The sequence below is a fragment of the Gossypium arboreum genome, chromosome 4, assembly GCF_025698485.1.
Source record: "Gossypium arboreum isolate Shixiya-1 chromosome 4, ASM2569848v2, whole genome shotgun sequence".
Taxonomy (NCBI): Eukaryota; Viridiplantae; Streptophyta; class Magnoliopsida; order Malvales; family Malvaceae; genus Gossypium; species Gossypium arboreum.
Genome location: NC_069073.1, coordinates 94188979 through 94210791, shown reverse-complemented (window position 1 = coordinate 94210791; position 21813 = coordinate 94188979). Strand labels below are relative to the sequence as shown.

General features: G+C 34.2%; 1 protein-coding gene across 5 annotated transcripts; it reads left to right on the top strand.

Annotated features, from left to right (window-relative positions):
* The first annotated feature begins 509 nt into the window (after window positions 1–509).
* On the top strand, window positions 510–20998 carry LOC108456291 (uncharacterized). 5 transcript variants are annotated; one of them, XR_001866886.2, is made up of 8 exons: window positions 510–938; window positions 2037–2170; window positions 3138–3173; window positions 4498–4588; window positions 19031–19171; window positions 19259–19503; window positions 20288–20400; window positions 20489–20998. XR_001866886.2 is itself a non-coding variant. In XM_017754886.2 (4 exons), the coding sequence occupies exons 1-4, from the start codon at window positions 894–896 to the stop codon at window positions 4503–4505; spliced, it is 246 nt and encodes an 81-aa protein (XP_017610375.1). In that variant the 5' UTR covers window positions 510–893; the 3' UTR covers window positions 4506–4738. The 5 variants fall into 5 exon arrangements, 3 of the variants coding, with proteins under 3 accessions (XP_017610375.1, XP_052883158.1, XP_017610374.1); XR_008281689.1 differs by lacking the exons at window positions 19031–19171; window positions 19259–19503; window positions 20288–20400; window positions 20489–20998 and adding an exon at window positions 5515–6122 and having other exon boundaries at window positions 511–938; XM_017754886.2 differs by lacking the exons at window positions 19031–19171; window positions 19259–19503; window positions 20288–20400; window positions 20489–20998 and having other exon boundaries at window positions 510–961; window positions 4498–4738.
* Window positions 20999–21813: the final 815 nt, after the last annotated feature.

The following is a 21813-nucleotide window of genomic DNA, read 5'->3' as shown; positions in this document are numbered from 1 at the left end:
AATAGGGCGAACCGCCTTATGGATATCTTTGCTTCAGAACAAAACAATTAGAATAGAATTAGGCCCGATCAACTAGAATGTGTATTATTCATATATTATCCATATAAGGGATCTTCCAATTGAGAAGATCCATCGACCTGAGACGAAGAGAAAGGTCTATCTATTTTATTTAGTTATTTAGTTAAACCAATGATTCGTTATTGGAGCAGATAGCAACAACCATTTCATCTGACATACGTATTTTTTATTTTCCAACTATTCAAGTCATGCTCTATTCTATTTTAACCAACTAAATATAACGTCACCAAGCATTTTTCATGTTATCACTATTTTATGGTTATTTAAATCCATTCTAGATGAATTATAAAACTTTTTTAAAACTATCACTACAGGAAATTAAACTTTTAGTGGCGTTTTTAGTGACGTTTGAACCTAAAATTCTGCAAATATATACCATTAGTGGCGTTTTTCCTATAAACGCTATAAAAAGTAAAACAATAGCTGCGTTTTTGTGTAAAGCAATAACGGTGCTTTTCTCATAAACGTCGCAAAAGGTAAAACAATGTTTTTCCCATAAATGCTGCGAATTATTTTAATTTTTATTGAAACGGCGCCATTTTTATTCTTCGATACAAACCGAATCCCTTTTCTTTCTCAAACGGCACTGTTTTTCCCAACAATGTCTGATATCATCTCCTCCAATTCCCTTTTCTTTCTTAGTCTGTTCTTTGCTTGACTCAAATATACAAACTTGTTCTTCTATTTTATACCCCAAAATCCTCACAGTTCTGCTCTACAAATATATTACCTTCCCCATCCACATTATTTGATTTCCCAAAATCCTAAACACCCACTGTGCCCCCCTTTCCTCAGAAGCTGTAATCAAGCAACCGATGCCTAGCCACTTTACCCAGCAGCCAACTCACTCGCCAGCCTCCGTGAGTTTTAGCAAGTATATGAGGTTTTTCATATTTTTTGGTTTGGGTTTGTTAAAATTTACTTTTATCATGTATATCGTGTTAAATTTTAGAAATTGTTTTAGCTTCAATCCACATTGTCTTCGGTTGGTTCTGCTTCCTTTAATTTTCAATCGTGTTAAAATTTTAGAAATTTTAGCTTCAATCGTGTTAAATTTTAGAAATTTTTTAATTTTCTTATTGGCTTTTTATTTTTGTGTTTTTCTTTAATCTCTAGACCTTCTGTAATTTATTTTCTCTTTTCTTCTGAATTTTGGGTTTTCATTGATGGTTTAGTTAAGTACATTTTGTTATTATGCTGGTTGGGTGCTTAGAAAATTGGGGTAATAGGAACATAAGTGCTTGATTAACTAAATTATTTAGTAGCATTGTTTCTTTTTAAGAACATAAGCATTTGTTTTGGAAGAATTTGCTTGAAAGGTAAACAATTTCCTATATATATATATTAGCAAAATACGAATATAGAAAATATTAATCTACCCTAAATATATATATTGTTTTGGAAGAATTTAGGTGAAAGGTAAACGATTTCCTATATGAGTTGAAATCTAAAGACTAATTGGCATGCCCTGCAACTTGAATTTTGGTGAGGGATGGACCAAAATCATTCTAACATATAACCATTCCAATTTTTGTGATTGATATACTAGTTAATGAGATAGTCACTTATAAAAATTCATTTTTTTGAAAAAATAATAAAATTTTATTTAAACATGAGAGTTTTGATATAGATATGTGTAAATAGTAATCTTCTAATTATATGATATAACACATAATAACCCAATCTAGCGATGTGTGTTGTTGTTGCTGATAGCTTCTATTCAAATGCTTCCAAGTATAAACTTTATCTTATAATTTGAGTTTTTATCACACCAGTTTTAAGATGTGGTACTAATGAAGGTTTAGTAATTTTGATGTTTAGGAAATCTTTTAGCATTTAAGGAAGCTTCACGATTTTTTTTTTTCTATTTGCAAGCTGGTTTAGGTAAATAATTGCTAGCACTTGGTGTGTGTATCTACTGTACTGGGTTTATGAATGTTAATTTGTTTTTCTTGCAGGGTTTTGGTTTGGGGAAACATTAAAGTTTGGGTTTGGAGATACGTAGTTATCAGCATTAGTTGGCAGATAACATTGTCCCAGTGCAGGCCGCAGGTGTTCCCCTCTCCACCCAAACATAATCTTCCTTGCCAAGGTGCGCTATCCTTTTTAATTTCTCAGCTCAACTTTTCCGTATTTCCCCTATTGTAACAAGTTTCAACTTGCTATGTTTAATGGTATCGATGCATATTTATGCATGGTTTCTGTTATTTGCTTTCTTGATATGCCTATTTATGCATGGTTTCTTCGAATTTGGTTGCAATGTCCTTATTTGCTTTCTTGCTATGCTTATTTATGCATGGTTTCTGTTTTTCTTTTTTTAGAACACAATATATGATTGGCCATGGTTTCTGTTTACAACTAAAGATCAGCAAAATAAGTTTACAAACAGTTGGTCAATAGACCAAAGAAATAAAGTTGGAGCAGATGGACCATTAAGATTGTTAGACATTAAGGTGAAGAAATAAACTCTACTGATTAACTGTATTCATAATATTTGGAAAAAGAAAAAAGTAATCTGCAGTGCTACAACATGCAATGGTAACTACAGTGTCTGCCGAAGTATAAACCAGTAAAAGAAATCACCTTGGGGTAATCTAACTTACTGACATATGAAGTTCAACAAAAGCTTGTCATGACACGATAATAAACAAATTTCCTATACATAATTTTTTTTCTTGATTTATTTATGTGTTCTTTCATATACAGCATGAATTAGTGTAAAAAGAAAAAAATGGTTGAAGTTGAGTAGGTGTAGACAATATTTCATTCTTTATTCATCTCTCTTTCTTGCTCTCTATTACCCTTTTATTTTTCAGCTGGTGTTCCATGCACCACAATTCCTTTCGAAGAATGAAAATTGAAGCTTTTTCTTTCCATCTTTCTTTGTTCAGGTTATTGTTTTTTTATTATTATTTACATTTGGAGCTTCATAAAATTGGCACAAGTGTTGACTAATTGTTGCTGGAGCTATTTGAATGTTGCCCAATCTTCATTTCTTACTTCTAATGCTGTAACTGTTTCCATTGAATTTTGATTTTTTTTCTTTCTAATGGTTGTAGGAAAATATCAATTGTCTGCTCGACACATAGAGACAGGTAATTTCTTCTTCTTCACTATTTATTTTTGTTCAAAATATTTGGTTAAAAGTTTCCTCATTTTGACATGTAATTTACCCTACTATCCTTTTATCCTAGCTACCATCTTCCTTTTGCTTTCCTGCTTGCTCTCTTTTTTACACTGTTTTCTTTTGGGAAAAAGAAAAAGAAAACAAATCAGGTAAGAAATTTAAGAAGGCCCAACTCATGGGCAGCCAGATAGCTGCCTTCATTCATATTTTCCATTTTATTTTTTTTTAAGTATGTTCTGAAAAATTATACAAATTATATATTTTATTTACTAAGAATGCATCAAATAATGAAATATGAATAGAAAATGCAAGGAGTACTTCTTTAATTAGATTTTGACTGAAACAAATGACAAGTTTTAACAATATATGTTTTAAATTGTATATAATTAATCGTTGCTTTTTCCATGTTATGTGAATCTATTTAATGAGATTTATAGATATATAAGTTTCAATTAGCTATGGTTTAATTTGACATTTGTCAACAATTAAAACGATATTAAGTTGATTGTTAGGTGTTTCTCTTCGAATATAGCATCTAACTTTATATCATATTTATAAAATTAAAATAAAAAACTTATTTACTGAATATTGGATATTTCAATGCATTTTAAGTAGTGAATTTCTCTTATACAATTTACCTATTTTAAATTTTTACTATCTCTTGAATCTATTTCAGATGCCCATATTTAAGTTAGCATAATAGTTGAGAATTTTTAAAATATATTAAATTTTATAACAAAAATGCAAGTAAATTATAGATTTATGGTAAAAACATTTTGCCCAAATATTTGAAAATGATTACTCAAATTTAAAAAAAAAATTGTGAGATGAATTAACTAGACCTATAGTAAAATAATTTTTATTGATAAAATAGTACAAAATTAAGTAATTGTGTTAATTAATTTTGACTATATTAGTGGAACCTTTTCTTTAAAAGAGAACAATTTTTATTGTATTTTTAAATTAAATTAAATCCTTATAATATGAGTCTTATTTTAAAATTTTGATAATCTGACTCATTAAATTAATTAGTTGAAAATTAAAATAATCTTTTAATTATATATAAAATGTGTTATATCACTTATTGGTTTTATTAATTTTTTTAAAAATATAATGTAATCTAAATTGTAAGTGTAAAATAAAAGACTTAATCCTACTATGCTCACCAATTTACAATTTTGCATATGCATCGAACTACTTGGGGATTCAATAAATTTAAATAACATGAATTAATATATATTAATGCTAATTTATCCTATAATTTATTTATTATGTTTTTTTAATTGAAACAGTGAATTAAATCCTTACAAAAGAAGTATTCGATAGGCTCGTTGGAATTGCCTAATCAAACAACTCCATTTTAAGCTCTCCTTAATTGCATTTGTAAGTACCTCGTATTACTTACATGTTTTAATTTAATACAACATTTTTTGAGATAAATCCATGTTAGTGCTTTGAATTAAGGCATAATATCTTACATATCTCCTTGTGATATTACTATTTTAGGTTAAATGTGTTTATTTAATTATATAAGTACCACGTTTCTTATAAATAAACAAACATAAATAGTAATAAACAAATTATAAATAAATAAAAGAAACACATAAACAATAATAATATTAATTATATAATTAAACAATAGTTGATTTTAAATGATTTACTAAACCATTTTAAATTAGCATGAAGATAATTAGTTTGGATAAGTTTCATTTATATTAGGTTAATTTAATAAAAAATTTTAAATTTTTATTAATGTTGATTTATTCAACTTAACAAGCGAATATAAATAAACAAACATCCAACTCATAAACTATTTATTCTGACCTTAAATTTACGGAATAAAAATTTAGATTAATTAATCATATTATAAACATTGAGATATAAATTTGAGCATAATATAAAAATTAGAATTGAAATTTAACTTAAATCTATTTAGAACACTTAATTAATCATATTATAAACATGAATTAAATCTATTTAGAACACTTAAGTAACCGTAATTTATTGTCAACTTTAGACTTCAAGAACTACAAAATGAATAAGAGTTGGATGGATTTGTCAAGGGTAAGCAACGATTATCGAAATGGAGTACAAAATTTTCTAAATTTTGCATTTTAAAATGCAAGCCAAGAGAATATGATTCTTTGCCCGTGTAAAAAGTGTGGCAACATCAATTGGCATATTTATGAAGTTGTTTACGAACATCTAATTGTTGATTGCTTTATTCGGGGGTATAAAAAATGGATTTTCCATGGAGAGTGTACACCTTATAGAACCTCTTCAATGATTAATTCGACTTGTCCTTATAGAGAAGATGACATGGAAGATATGTTGCGGGATGCATTTAATATGCACAGTCATGGTTTGCTTGAAATTATTGCATCCAATGATTGTGCTATTGGTGGAAATACTTTTAGTGAAACATGAATAAGTGCACCTGATGCAGAGTCAAATGGAGAAGCGACAAAGTTCTACAAGTTACTTAATGAAATGAATAAAGAACTCTATGAGAGATCAAAATTTTCAAAATTGTCCTTCTGCATTCTTCTTTTTCACTTAAAATGTTTGGGAGGATGGACCAAAAATTCTTTTACGCTGTTGTTAAAGGTTTTGAGAGATATGTTTCTGTTTGTAAAAATTCTTCATTCATGCAAAGATATGAAGAAACTGATAAAGGATTTATGCATTGGGTACGATAAAATTCATAGTTGCCCAAATGACTGCATGTTGTATTAGGGTGATCGAAAAAATCAACAGTCTTGTCATGTTTGCGGTAAATCTCGTTGGATGAATAGGAATACAGAAGATGTGAATGAGGATGAAGGTGATGCACAATCAATAAAGAAGCCAACAAAAATTTTGCGATATTTTCCACTAATACCAAGGCTTTAAAGGTTTTTTATTTCATCAAAGATAGTCGATCCTATGAGGTGGCATCATGATCAATGAACCGATAATGGATTATTAAGGCATCTTTCGGATACTTTAGCTTAGAAATCATTTGATAGTAAATTTCCAAGCTTTGTAAGCAATCCTCAGAATGTGAGGCTCGGGCTAGCATATAATGGATTTAATCATTTTAAAATCATGAGTACTTCGTACAGTACTTGGCCTATAGTACTTGCTCCTTACAATTTGCCTCTGTGAATTTGCATGAAGCAATATTCTTTTATCTTATCTATGATTATCCCTGGAGAGAAAGGTTAGAGGAATGATATTGACATTTATTTGCAGCCACTTATTGAAGAGTTGAAACAGTTATGGGTGGGTGTTGAAACATATGATGTCTTGAGAAATGAAAACTTTTATTTACGTGCAGCCTTGTTGTGGACTATTAATGATTTCCCAGATTATGCCAATTTATCTGGTTGGAGTACCAAAGAATGTTATGCTTTGCATTGTTATGCTGTGCAAACATGTTCGAAGTGGTTATACAATGGGAATAAGTTCTCTTATATGGGGCATCATCGGTGGTTAGATGAAAATTATAGATTTAGATTACAGAGGGCCTTATTTGACGGTACTAAAGAGATCAGAGAAGCTTCTGAGCAGACCATTGGATCTAAAATCTTATTCATGTTAAAAGATATCAATTTTAGTTACGGGAAGATGAATCAACCACCTAACACGTAAACAAAGAAAAGACCGAGGGAGGCGTATGCTGGCGATGTTGATAGGCAAAGTGATGATAAATCTAATAAAGAGGATAATCCTAATGAGGCGGACTTGTGGAAAAAAAGAAGTATTTTTTTTAGTTGCCTTATTGAGAGAATTATATTTTGCAATAGAATCTTGATGTCATGCATATTGAAAAGAATGTTTGCGAGAAAATCATCGGGACAATTCTCAATGTCGATAGAAAATCGAAAGGCAATCTTAAGAGTCGACTTGGGTAGCACCCCAAACCCGGCCCATACGTTATGGCCGGATTCGACATGCCACATTGAAGCATTCAAAACATTTTCGATCCAGAAAGAAAACTTACTGAGTGTTTTAAAAGATGATTTCATTATAGGTTAAAGTGAATGGAAGCTGTGCACCAGGTAGGAAACCGGAAAAGAGGAGGTGAGTCCATCGGACTGCTTAAGTACCAAACTCCCTTTGGATCCAATCCTAGACATGCAAACCGCCATTGCCATACCTTAACGTCATGTATATTTCTAGGAAACCGATTTGATTAAGTCATTTTTAGGAAAAATGATTAATTTTGGAAAATATTTTCATTGCGGAAGCTTTGCTTGTTTTCGTGTTATTTTGAAATCAATTACTGTTTTTGAAAACACGCCCTAAAGCTATCTAATTTCAACATTTAAAATATAAATATTACCTATCTTAATAAAACATATAAAAACCATCAAAAATAAATAAGCGGCCTTATTACATTTAAAAGCCCAAAACCTCAAACGTAATTAAAAGGATGTCCAGTTCACCAGAAAAAAATCAAACTTTCGAGCGGGTGGCCACTTGAATTCCTTACGACTCCAAGCCCACTATGGTTGGGGATTTCTGCGTGGATGAAAATAAAATGGGTGAGTTTGGGAAACTCGGTGTGTAAGGAAAACCCATTCAAAGCCCAAGTCACTCAAGCCTATTGGGCCTAAGCCCATTCAGTAACAGTGGTCTTGGACGAGCCCTTTTAGATTACAATAAACTGGGCCTTAACTCTTTATTCAGATAACAGTATGGCCCATAAGCCCATTTCAAAATACATGCAAAATCAATAACATATGCAAGCCCATTTGGGGAGACTACTCAATCCACCAACCACTACACTCCACCCGTACCAGCCATACACTCTATGTGGGGATAACTCAACCCACCCAGCCCAACACTCCACAGTTGCGACATTCTTTGCTCGATTAACGATAAATTGAGGCAAAGCCTCCAGTACGTGGACAAGCCACTTTCAGTACTTCCTCCGTCAATATCTCAATCCCATGCATAAGATAATAACATCATGGCATGCAGTAAATAACAACAGGTAAACATGCATTTAAGTCAATTTAACCCTAGGGGTATTTCGGTAATTTATCTCCTAGGAGTAAAACTGTAAATTTTTTATTTTTAAAGGTATTTCAGTAATTTATCTATTTTAGGGTTTTTCATACATATTCCTACCTTTCACGTACTACAGAATCATGTACCGAGGGTTTTTATCAAATTGGGCCCATTGGCCCATCATTCCAATTTTGGCCCATTAAGCCCAAAAATATCGAGGGCACAGAAATCATGCACTTTACAGTCCAAACATTGCAGCTTACCAAAAACATTAATCGATTTACCTCATAAGCATTCGCACACTCGCAAATCTACAAAATATCGATTTTCGACATTTCGGCTTTTCGACTTTTGCCGATCTAGACTAAGAAAGAGGATGTTAGTTACACACTTGTTTGCGACGATATACTGACGAGATCCACACACGAACTGCCTACAATTGGATTACTAACACATTAATCTAACTATTCAAATACGAACTACGTATTAACCCCTTACAATATTCGACCAACCACACTTACAGATCATAGTAAGCTTATAAGAAAACAATAAGCAACTCATTAACAAATTTTTGTCAATGTTTACCACATAATCATAATTTCACTGTAAGCTGTCTTCCCGAGCAACAATCACTAAATTATTTATAACTGGAGTTACGAAACTCCAAATCAAGTGCCGTTAATTTTCCCTGAAAATAGATTCATATATCTTCTATCCATAAAATTTTCAGAATTTTTAGTATGGCCAATCAATACCAGATTTTTCTTAAAGTTTCCCATGTTTCACTATTTAACAAATCTAACCACACTTCATTACGAATCAAATTTCTCATTGTACAGAATTCAAAATATGTTCTCGTTTATTCCATTTGAAACTAGACTCATTAAACTTTAATTACATAATTTATTCAGCTTCTAATTCATCTCCCATAATTTATCTTGATTTTCTAAAGTCACGTTACTGCTGCTGTCCCAAGCAGATTTATTACCAAATTCACTCTTTCACACATAACTTGCATGCTTGTTATTTAAACATGTATATCACCAATCAATCATCATATATCTATGATTTTACTTAAGTATAATCTCCATTTCATCATTTTAAAGCACAACATGTTAGCCGATTTTTTCCCCTTAGCATCTAAGGCACATGCATGCTCATTTGTTTGGCTCAACTTCACCTATCTTCCATTTTTCATCAAAAGAACATGAAATAACAACAATTTCTTTCATTTTAATTCATGACTAAATGCTCACAACACAACTAAAAACCAAAATATGCTTCAAGAGTTAAGGTAGAATCAAGAAGAACTCATGAACCTCAAAATAGAAGCAATGTACCATGAATTTACCTTCAATTTTTTTCCCCAAATGACCGAACATTCAAGAGCTTTCTTCTCTCTTTTCTCTTCTCTAACTTTAGGCTATGATGAACAAAGATGGACAAAACTTTGTTCTTTTCACCCTTTTTTCTTTTAATAAAATTTCATACTTCATCCATTTAATTCTTTAATACAAAAGACATGAAATGCCCATCATGGAACATTTACCTAACTCATTATCATGGAATATTTACCTAATCCATTATCATGGAACATTTACCTAACCCATTATCAATTTGTACAATGAATTATGGATATCAAGTGCTCATATTGTCTACAACAACATGATGGTTGGCCACTTCATGTAAAATGGGAGGTTTGTCATGCAAATCCTCCTATTTTGCACTCCTATTTATTTAGTCACTTCAATTTAGTCTATAGCATTTTCAAACATTTTCACATAGGTTCTATTTCATAATTTCACTCACAAATGACAAAATCAAAGCATGAAATTTTGTCAACATTCATAGAATTCCCGAAAATTGGGGCGTTACAACTCTACCCTCCTTAAAGAAATTTTGTCCTCGAAATTTACCTGATCCAACTAGTTGAGGGTATTGTTGACGCATAGTCTCTTCTGATTCCCAAGTAGCTTCTTCCCTTCCATGATTACGCCAAAGTACTTTCACTAACGGGACAAATTTCCTTCTGAGAACCTTAAAATCTCGAGCCAATATTTGCACAGGCTCCTCCTCAAAGGTCAAATCGATCGAACTTCAATTTCGCGAATCGGCACGACATGAGCGTGGTCAAGACGATAACGCCTTAACATGGAGACGTGAAAAACATCGTGAATCCTGTCTAACTCTAGAGGCAATTCCAACTGATAAGCCCCTGGGCCTACTCGCTTCAAAACCCGATAAGGCCCAATGAACCGCGGACTCAACTTGCCCTTCTTATCGAACCTTAATATCTTCTTCCAAGGAGAAACCTTTAAGAAGATCATATCACCTACTGAGTACTCAATCTCTTTACGCTTCAAATCTGCATACGACTTTTGCCTATCAGATGCTTCTTTTAACCGGTCCCTAATTATTCTGACTTTATCCTCAGTATCAGCTACCAATTTTTGTCCAAGAATTTGTCGCTCTCCTAGTTCGGTCCAACAACTAGGTGTACGGCACCTTCATCCATACAGTGCTTCATACGGTGCCATTCGAATACTCGCTTGGTAACTGTTATTGTATGCAAATTCTGCCAACGGCAAGTAATCCTCCTAACTACCTCGAAAGTCAATCACTCATCCCCTCAACATGTCATCCAGAATCTGAATAACCCTTTTCGATTGACCATCAGTTTGGGGATGGAAAGCCGTACTAAAATTCAATCGCGTCCCCAACGCCTTATGCAACCTTTGCCAAAATCGAGATGTAAATCTGGGATCCCGATCAGAAATAATTGAAACTGGGACTCCATGAAGTCGTACAATCTTCGCCACATACAGCTTGGCTAACTTTTGAAGTGAAAAGTCAAGACTGAACAGTATGAAATGGGCCGATTTGGTCAACCTATCGACAATCACCCACACCGAAGTCTTTCTTTGATGGTGTCAAGGCGCCCACTCACAAAGTCTATGGTTACCCTCTCCCACTTCCAAAGTGGTATCTTCACCGACCGTAATGATCCGGAGGGTAATTGATGCTCGACTTTCACTTGCGGCATGTCGACATTTCCTACAAACTCTTACTTCGTTTAAGTCCGTGCCACCAAGACAATTCTCGCAAGTCGTGATACAACTTATTCCTCCGAATGCATGGCACATAGTCCCCATGAGCTTCCTTCAATATTGTGCGCTTAAATCGAGTCCCTGAGCACAAATTCTTCCTCGGAAACACAGAACTCCATCACCATTTAAACTGAACTCAGAAGTTTCCCCTTCCTTAACTTGTTGAAAACGAACAACCAAAGACTCATCTTCCAACTGTTTTTCCTTAATCTGGTCCACCCAGGTTGACCTTACTTGCAATTCAGCCAACAAACTGCCATCATCATACAGACTCAAACGAGCAAACATTGCTCTCAGATCAGATACGGTTCTACGACTTAAAGCATCGGCTACTACATTAGCCTTGCTTGGGTGATACTCGATCGAACAGTCATAATCCTTAAGTAACTCAATCCATCTCCTTTGCCTAAGGTTCAGCTCCTTCTGAGTCAACAAATACTTAAGACTCTTATGGTTAGTGTATATAATACACCTTTCTCCGTACAAGTAATGTCTCCAAATCTTAAGTGCAAATATCACTACTGCCAACTCTAAATCATGAGTCGGATAGTTCCCTTCATGAGGCTTAAGCTATCGTGATGCATATGCAACCACCTTATTCTCTTGCATTAACACGCAGCCCAAACCCACGTGTGATGCGTCACTGTACACACTAAAATCCTTCCCAGACTCCGACTGAATTAACACAGGTGCTTCAGTCAGAACTTTCTTCAACTTCTCAAAAGCTTCCTGCTGCTTCTCAGTCCATACAAACGGTACTCCTTTCCTTATGAGTTTTGTCGAGGTCGCCATCACGAAAAACCTTCCACAAACCTTCAGTAGTATCCCGCCAAATTTAAGAAACTTGAATTTTCGACACCGTCCTAGGTGGCTTCCACTCCAAAATTGCTTCAATCTTTCGAGGGTCCACCTTAATCCCTTCGGCAGAGACTACATGTCCTAAGAAGGTTATCTCCCTCAACCAAAATTCACACTTGCTGAACTTTGCAAAGAGTTCCTTCTCCCTTAACACTCGCAGCACTATACGGAGATGCTCATCATGTTTCGCTTTAGTTTCAGAATATACCAGGATATCATCAATGAAGACGACTACGAATCGATCCAAGAATGGTTGGAACACCCGATTCATTAGATCCATAAATGCAGGAGCGTTCATCAGTCCAAATGGCATAACCAAAAACTCGTAATGATCATACCGAGTCCTGAATGCCGTCTTATGGATATCCGCCTCCTTGACCCTTAACTGATAATATCCAGATCAGAGGTCGATCTTAAAAAATACAGAAGCCCTTCTAAGCTAGTCAAACAGATCGTCAATCCTTGGCAGTGGATACTTATTTTTAATCGTCAGTTTGTTTAACTGGCGATAATCAATACACATCCGCATTGTACCATCTTTCTTTTTCACGAATAGTACCGGTACTCCCCATGGAGACACGCTTGGCCTAATGAAGCCCCTATCCAACAACTCTTGAATTTGAGCCTTTAAATTTACTAACTCCTTCGGTGCCATCCTATACGGTGCGATAGACACTGGTGCCGTTCCAGGCAATAAGTCGATTCCAAACTCCATTTCTCGGTTCGGAGGCAATCTTGGAAGCTCCTCCGAAAAAACATCTTGGAACTCCTTTACAGTCCTAACTTTATCCACTGTCAGTCCCTCCTTTCCCGACTGACTTACAAATGCCAAATAGGCCTCACAACCTTTTCGAATCCACTTCTCGGCTCTTAATGCCGACACCACATTGGAAAAATAATCCCTTCGCTCACCTATCACCATAACCTCCTCATCCTTTGTGGTCCTTAACACCATTCGTTTAGCAGCACAATCTAGAGTCGCTCTATGCTTAACAAGCCAGTCCATTCCCAGAATGAGGTCAAACTTTCCGAACGGCAACTCCATCAGATCTCCAGGGAAAACCTTGCCTTGAGTTTCTAAGGGTACATCTCTATATAGTTTGTCTACCCTAACCGAGTGACTCAAAGGACTTAGTACAGATACCCCACTCACAATCTCCTCAGAGCAGTCTAAGTTGTCCATAATCTGTTCTGTGGCCTCCAACCAATATTCCGCCACATTCGGGGCTATACCAGACACGCCCTTAAAGATCTCCGCTCCGTTAGTCTAAAGTCGTTCAAAAATAGATCCCTAAACTCTATTGCCCGTACTTGCCCTAGCAACCCTTTCTAGAACACGAAGCATTGCCTGTGACAGGGCATCATCCTCAGCACTGTGGTCATGAGACTCTACCTCTGTTGCCGGTGGTATCGGTGCATCCACCGCCGGTATATGTCTCGAAGATGAAGATATCGCTCGAGCACTTCCTCGGCTCTGTCCACGGCCTCTTGTACTCATATCGTATTATCTTGATCACGAATTTTTATGCATCAATTAATATTCCAGTGTTTATTACAGATGTTTTATGAATCAGACAGTAGTTCAGAGTTTATTTTCACAGAATCGAAGTCTAGCTACAGTTTTAGTCTCTTATCAGATTTTCCTATAGTTTCAGTATCATCCTATCTAGAGTATCCTAGCAGGATTTTAGTACAGACAGATAATTCAGGAAAATAATCAGAAAAATTCAGAATACTTACAGACTTGAGCCGGAGATTCGAAATGTCACCTTCTAAAGATCTAAATTTTAAAAATCGAGTTTTTTGCATTCTTTATAAAATTTTCGTTTTCGAAAATCTTTGTTTTTGTAAACCCATTCCACAGCCGAGTTATTGCAACCTAAGCTCTGATACCACTAAATGTAACACCCCAAACCCGGCCCATACATTATGGCTGGATCCGACATGCCACATCGAAGCATTTAAAACATTTTCGATCCAGAAAGAAAACTTACTGAGTGTTTTAAAAGATGATTTCATTATAGGTTAAAGTGAATGGAAGCTGTGCACCAGGTAGGAAACCGGAAAAGAGGAGGTGAGTCCATCGGACTGCTTAAGTACCAAACTCCCTTCGGATCCAATCCTAGACATGCAAACCGCCATTGCCATATCTTAACGTCATGTATATTTCTAGGAAATCGATTTGATTAAGTCCTTTTTAGGAAAAGTGATTAATTTTGGAAAATATTTTCATTCATGAAGCTTTGCTTGTTTTCGTGTTTTTTGAAATCAATTCTTGTTTTTGAAAACGCGCCTAAAGCTATCTAATTTCAACATTTAAAATATAAATATTACCTATCTTAATAAAACATATAAAAATCATTAAAAATAAATAAGCAGCCTTATTACATTTAAAAGCCCAAAACCTCAAACGTAATTAAAAGGATGTCCAGTTCACGAGAAAAAATCAAACTTTCGAGCGGGTGGCCACTCAAATTCCCTCACAGCTCCAAGCCCACTATAGTTGGGGATTTCCTGCTTGGATGAAAATAAAAAGGATGAGTTTGGGGAAACTCAGTGTGCAAGGAAAACCCATTAAAAGTCCAAGTCAGCTCAAGCCTATTGGGCCTAAGCCCATTTAGGTAACAGTGGTACTGGACCAGAGCCCTTTTCAGATTACAATAAACGGGCCTTAGCCCTTATTCAGATAATGATGGCCCATAGGCTCATTTCAAAATATATGCAACATCAATAACATATGCAAGCCCATTTGGGGAGACTACTCAACCCACCAACCACTACACTCCACCCGTACTAGCCATACACTCCATGTGGGGATAGCTCAACCCACCCAGCCCAACACTCCACAGTTAAACATTCTTTGCTCGATTAACAATAAATTGAGGCAAAGCCTCCAGTACGTGGACAAGCCACTTTCAGTACTTCCTTCGTCAATATCCTAATCTCATGCATCAGATAATAACATTATGGCATGCAGTAAATAACAACAGGTAAACATGCATTTAAGTCAATTTAACCCTAGGGGTATTTCGGTAATTTATCTCTTAGGGGTAAAACTGTAAATTTTCCATTTTTAAAGGTATTTCAGTAATTTATCTATTTTAGGGTTTTTCATGCATATTCCTACCTTTCACGTACTATAGAATCATGTACCGAGGGTTCTTACCGAATTGGGCCCATTGGCCCATCATTCCAATTTTAGCCCATTAAGCCTAAAAATATCGATGGCACAGAAATCATGCACTTTGCAGTCCAAACATTGCAGCTTACCAAAAACATTAATCGATTTACCTCGCGAGTATTTGCACACTCGCAAATCTACAAAATACCGATTTTCTAAGATTTCGACTTTTCGCTTTTGCCAATCTAGACTAAGAAAGAGGGTGTTAGTTACACACATTTGCGACGATATCTTGACGAGATCCACACACTAACGCCTACAATTGGATTACTAACACATTAATCTAACTATTCAAATACGAACTATGTATTAACCCCTAACAATATTCGACCAACCACACCTACAGATCATAGTAAGCTTATAAGAAAACAATAAGCAACTCATTAACAAATTTTTGTCAATGTTTACCACATAATCATAATTTCACCGCAAGTTGTCTTCACGAGCAACAAATCACTAAATTATTTATAACTGAGCTACTGAAACTCCAAATCAAGTGCCGTTAATTTTCCCGAAAATAGACTTATATATCTTCTATCCATAAAATTTTAGAATTTTGGTATGGCCAATCAATACCGATTTTTCTTAAAGTTTTCCATCTTTCACTATTTGACTAATTTGACCACACTTCATTACGAATCAAATTTCTCATTGTACAGAATTCAAAGTATGTTCTCGTTTATTCCATTTGAAACTAGACTCATTAATCTTTAATTACATAATTTATTCACTTTTAATTCATCTCCCATAATTTATGGTGATTTTCCAAAGTCACGTTCTCTTCTTTGTCCCAAGCGGTTTATTACCAAATTCACTCTTTTACACATAACTTGCATGCTTGTTATTTAAACATGTATATCACCAATCAATCATCATATATTTATGATTTTACTTAAGTATAATCTCCATTTCATCATTTTAAAGCACAACATGTTAGCCGATTTTTTCCCCTTAGCATCTAAGGCACATGCATGCTCATTTGTTTGGCTCAACTTCACCTATCTTCCATTTTTCATTAAAAGAACATGAAACAACAACCATTTCCTTCATTTTAATTCATGACTAAATGCTCACAACACAACTAAAAACCAAAATATGCTTCAAGAGTTAAGGTAGAATCAAGAAGAACTCATGAACCTCAAAATAGAAGCAAGGTACCATGAACTTACCTTCAATTTTCTTCCCCAAGTGACCGAACATTCAAGAGCTTTCTTCTCTCCTTTCTCTTCTCTAACTTTAGGCTATGATGAACAAAGATGGACAAAACTTTATTCTTTTCACCCCTTTTTCTTTTAATAAAATTTTATATTTCATCCATTTAATTCTTTAATACAAAAGACATGAAATGCCCATCATGGAACATTTACCTAAACCATTATCATAAAACATTTACCTAACCCATTATCATGGAATATTTACCTAATCTATTATCATGGAACATTTACCTAACACATTATCAATTTGTACCATGAATTATGGATATCAAGTGCTCATATTGTCTACAACAACATGATAGTTGGCCACTTCATGTAAAATGGGAGGTTTGTCATGCAAATCCTCCTATTTTGCACTCCTATTTATTTGGCCACTTCAATTTAGCCTATAGCATTTTCAAAAATTTTCACATAGGTTCTATTTTATAATTTCACTCACAAATGACAAAATCAAAGTATGAAATTTTGTCAACATTCACAGAATTCCCGAAAATTGGGGCGTTACAACTTGATCTAGTTGACATAGGAATTCAACATGATTTTCATCCTCAATTACTTCCAAATGAAAAATTTTGGTTGCCGCTTTTTATTTTTGCAATGTCGAAGAAAGAAAAAAAAGTGTTTTGCATGGTGTTGAAGGATATAAAGGTTCCAAATATGTATGCATCAAATATATCTCGATGTGTGAGTCTTAAAGATCGAAGGATATATTCCCTAAAATCACATGATTGCCACATCTTGATACAAGATTTACTGCTAGTTGCTTTACTATGTTGTATATAAAAAAAAGGTGGCGTATTGTATAATTGAACTATCCAATATAATGAAAGCAATTTGTGGCAAAGTCTTGATTGTTGAAGAACTTGAGAAAGTACAAGATTGAGCCACCTTGACTTTATGCAACTTGGAGAAAATGTTTTCACCTTCGTTCTTCACTATTATAGTGCACTTGCTAATCCATCTCCCTCATGAAGCAAAACTTGGTGGACCGGTTTTTTATCAGTGGATGTATCCTATAGAGAGGTGCTAATTTATTTGAAAAGTTTTCATTCATTCATGAATATACCTTTAATTACAACTTTTGATAATGTTGTATATCGTGTTTATGTTCCTATTCAAATTGAAGTCTTATTGTCGTAATAAGTTTTATCTAGAAGGATCAATTGCGAAAGTTACTTAGCAGAGGAGTGTATGACTTTCTACTCTAGATATTTAGATGTTAAAACAAGACTGAATAGACCAAGTAGAAATGCTGGGCTCACTAATCATAACTTAGCTAAAATTTATCTATTTCGAAGTTATGGACAACCAATCGGTAAAGTTGAAATTGCACACATAGATGATAAATCCTAGGTACAAGCACAACGATATGTTCTTTTTCACCATGATTCAATTAAACCATTATGCAAGTAAGTTTTAGAATTTGATAAATATTCATTTTTTTTAATTTGTTTATTTTCTAACCAAGTAACCCACTTTTTAACATAATGAGTTTAAACAAGTCTTGAGATCTCGTTCACCCTCCCGAAGATTACAACATCGAGAGATTCATAAGTTATTAACAGAATCTTTTCATGAATGGTTAGGGCAGATGGTATGCAACTAAAACTATTAATGACAAATAATAATGTTTTCGTATAACATTATAATTAATTAATTTAATTTCAATTGCAATAGGTTTGGAGTGGAAAAGACGTCAATGAAGAAGTTAAATGGCTTTCCAAAGGTCCGAATAGAGTAGTAAAAAGATATAATGCCTTTCTCATTAATGGATTCAGGTTTCATACGAAGTCTCGTAAAAGATTGATGATGACTCAAAATTTTGGAATAGTTGTTAATTCTTCAATTACAAGTTATGCTAGTGCTAGGGACAGTAATCCTGTTAAGGGAAATGTGGAGTATTACGGACTTTTTACGGACATTATTGAGTTGGATTACTATGGAAAACGGAAGATTGTCTTATTTCGATGTGATTGGGCTGATGTTAATACTGCTCACGGAATTAAAAAAGATCAATTTGGTTTTACAATGGTGAACTTCTCTCGATTAATTCACACTGGACAACAATTGATAGAAGAGTCATATGTATTTTCTTCTCAAGTCAAACAAGTTTTTTACTCGAAAGATCCAACTGATGAAGGTTGGTACGTTATACTCCATAACACCCCTAGAGACTTGTTTGACATGGGCACTGGAAGTAGAGATGACATCAATGAAAAATCATAAACTTTGCATTTTCCAAAACAAAACTTAAATGAAACTATCCCTAGTACTAGTACACAATTTCAATGGGTGTGGATGAAGATATTTACGAATCGTGATGTAGTAAGATTTTATATTTTTTTTAATTATATGTAATATTATAATTTAGATTTTATATTTTTTAATTATATGTAATATTTTTTTATATGTACTATTATTGTTGTAATTAGTTACTAATATTTCAACTATTTTATGTGTATTGTAGATTATATGCCTAGAAAAAGATTGCGAGATTTAAGTATTATTCAAAATCCTCCAAATTTGGAAGAAACCAAAAGTGACCATCAGATTGCTATTGGATCTTCGAATGTTCCGACTACAGTTGGCGAACCTGTAGAAATTCAAAGTAATGTTAACTTTAACTTACATGCATGTTGACTTTTATTACTGATTTTTGTTTCAAATTCTTATATTATCATATACCATTTTTTAGCTGAAAATGGTGGGAGGCGCAAAACTTGAGGACATACGCTATTAAAGGATTCATACGATCTAAATTCTGTAGAGCGTGTCAAAGTATCTAAAAATAGTCATGGTTAACCTATTGGATCAAAAGCTCGATTTTTAGCAGGATACTTGGGCATTATAGCACAGAATGCCAATCTGTTGCTAATCAACTACAAGTCATGGCATCATATGCTTGATAGTAACAAAAATCAAGCTCTCGATAATATTATGGTAATAACGTGAATGTAATTTATAATACTTTGGTTTAAATTTCATTTATATTTACTTTCTAAACTTGTGTTATTTGCATGAGAGATTTGCTTTAGAGGTATCGGATAATTATATGAAGAAAGCATTAGCAAAGAAATAGAGAGACCATAAAAGTACTTTAAAGAAGGAATATTTTAAGAAAAATATAACTCTCAAAGAGAAATTGCGAAATGTCCCACCGGGAATGCTGAGGTTCCAATGGGAAGATGCAGTTAGATTTTGGAATTCGAAGAAATGAGAGGTGTTACGTATTTTCAAACTCTTATAATTATTATGGTTTATAGTATTTACTACTATATACGTAATAATAATTTCATAATATAGGATCGTGAGCGAGTTAGAACTACAAATTGGCAAAAACAAAAATTCACGCACACAGTTGGGTCGAAAAGTTTTGCTTGTGTAGTTGATGACGAGGTATTTTGAATTTATTAATTGTGTCAAATATTAATTACTTTCTACTAAATAATATTTTTCCTATTATATTGTAGGAACCGTCGTCTGGTCAAAAAGTTGGATGCTTTCAACTTTTTGACATTGCACATAGAAAGAAAGAAGGATCTCCTATGACTACTAAAGCTGCAGAAATTATGATATATTTACTTAATAAAGTTTGAATTATTTTAAATATTTATCATATTTAATTATAATGGTTTAATTCATCATTTGTAATGCAAATAATGCCAAGTTATGTTGTTTTGTTTGATTATATATTTCGTTCCTAACTCCTTGATTGATTTATTAGGAGAAACTAAAGGAGAAAAGGGAGGAGTATGAAGTGATGGCTTCAAGTGAAAGTTCTGTTAATTTGGACAACATTGATAATCGAATTATTACTGAAGTTTTGAGTCTTGAAAGGTATGGTCAGGTTCGATTTCAAGGAGGTCAGGTTCAATTTCAAGGATCTTTTGTTAGCCCAACCTAATATTTTGGATCCAACTCGCAGCAATACATGCTTTCGGCGAATCAGGCTCAAGCTGAAGTTTAGAGGTTAAGAGACCAGATTGCTCAGATGCAAGCGAGCACAATTGAGCAAATTGCTTAACTTAAAGCGGAGGCAGTATCAAGAGAAGCAAAAGCTCAAAGAAAATATGATGAACTCCAGCTATAACTTAAAGTGGAGGTAGTAGCGAAGGAAGCAGAGGTAGCAGTAAGGGCAGCAGAGGCAACAAGAAAATATGATGAACTCTAGCTACAGCTTCAAAATATGATGAAGGTGTTTTAGCAGAACCAATCACAGAATCCGCCATCTTAGACTTTTGTTTTCTTATTGTGAGAATATATTAACAATATAATTTTTGAATATATTTTGTTATTTCATTTATTAATTTAGATCATATACATATTTCTTTCATCATAGTATCATTTAGATTTGAAGTTTTTGGTTGGATTTGAAGTTACAGGAAAATATGTTGAAAATTTAGGTTCCATATGAAATAAAAATAAATTGATAAAATCTGTTAATGTTAGCGGCACTTTTCCCACAAATGCTGCTAAAGAACATGATCTTTAGTGGCACTTTTACCACAAACGCCGCTAAAGAACATGATTTTTAGCAGCGCTTTTACTACAGACGCTGCTAAAGAACATGATCTTTTGCAGCGATTCTAACTATAAACGCCACAACATGCTCGGCTCTCTTGCGGCATTTGTAAAAAAAAGAGTCGCTAAAAATCATGTTCTTTAGCGGTGTTCATAATAAAAGCACTGCTAAAGATAATGTTCTATAGCGGCGTTTGTAGGAAAATCGTCGCTAAAGATATGTTTGTAATAGCCCAAATTTGACCGAGTCTTAAAACCAAAAAAACTTAAAATAAATAAATAAATGTTTATTTAAACAGTCTATATACAGAGCCCAAAAATTAAAACCCAACAGCCCAAAGTCCTAAACCCTATGCCCGGTTACAACCTGATAGCCCATACCCAATTATGCTACTACCCCATACCCATTACACCCGGGGCCCATGGGGCCCAAATGTTTAACAGATGAGGAAAGACCTAGGGTTTCTAGAACCCTAGGTGCCTCAAATGGGTTTCCAGAAGCTTCGCGCCGCAATCAGTCCAAAAGTCACGTCCCTTCGACTCGTGTCCGTTTGGCTCGCAGTGATTCCAGGCCATGATTCTAGGCCTCGAATCTAGCCATGGTTAACGCCCGAATCAACGCTGATGTGCTGTTATCAGCATTCGTCCATGATCGCTAAATCTCATCACTGGTACCTGCAAAAGAGGAAAGAAAACAGCAGCAAACAAGGCAAGAAATCGAATAGGGAT

Coding starts and splice junctions, on each gene's coding strand:
- LOC108456291 (XM_017754885.2), top strand. CDS start 894: ATGCCTAGCCACTTTACCCAGCAGCCAACTCACTCGCCAGCCTCCGTG. Junction 2,171..3,137: donor ACATAATCTTCCTTGCCAAG/GTGCGCTATCCT, acceptor TAATGGTTGTAG/GAAAATATCAATTGTCTGCT. Junction 3,174..3,272: donor TGCTCGACACATAGAGACAG/GTAATTTCTTCT, acceptor CTTTTATCCTAG/CTACCATCTTCCTTTTGCTT.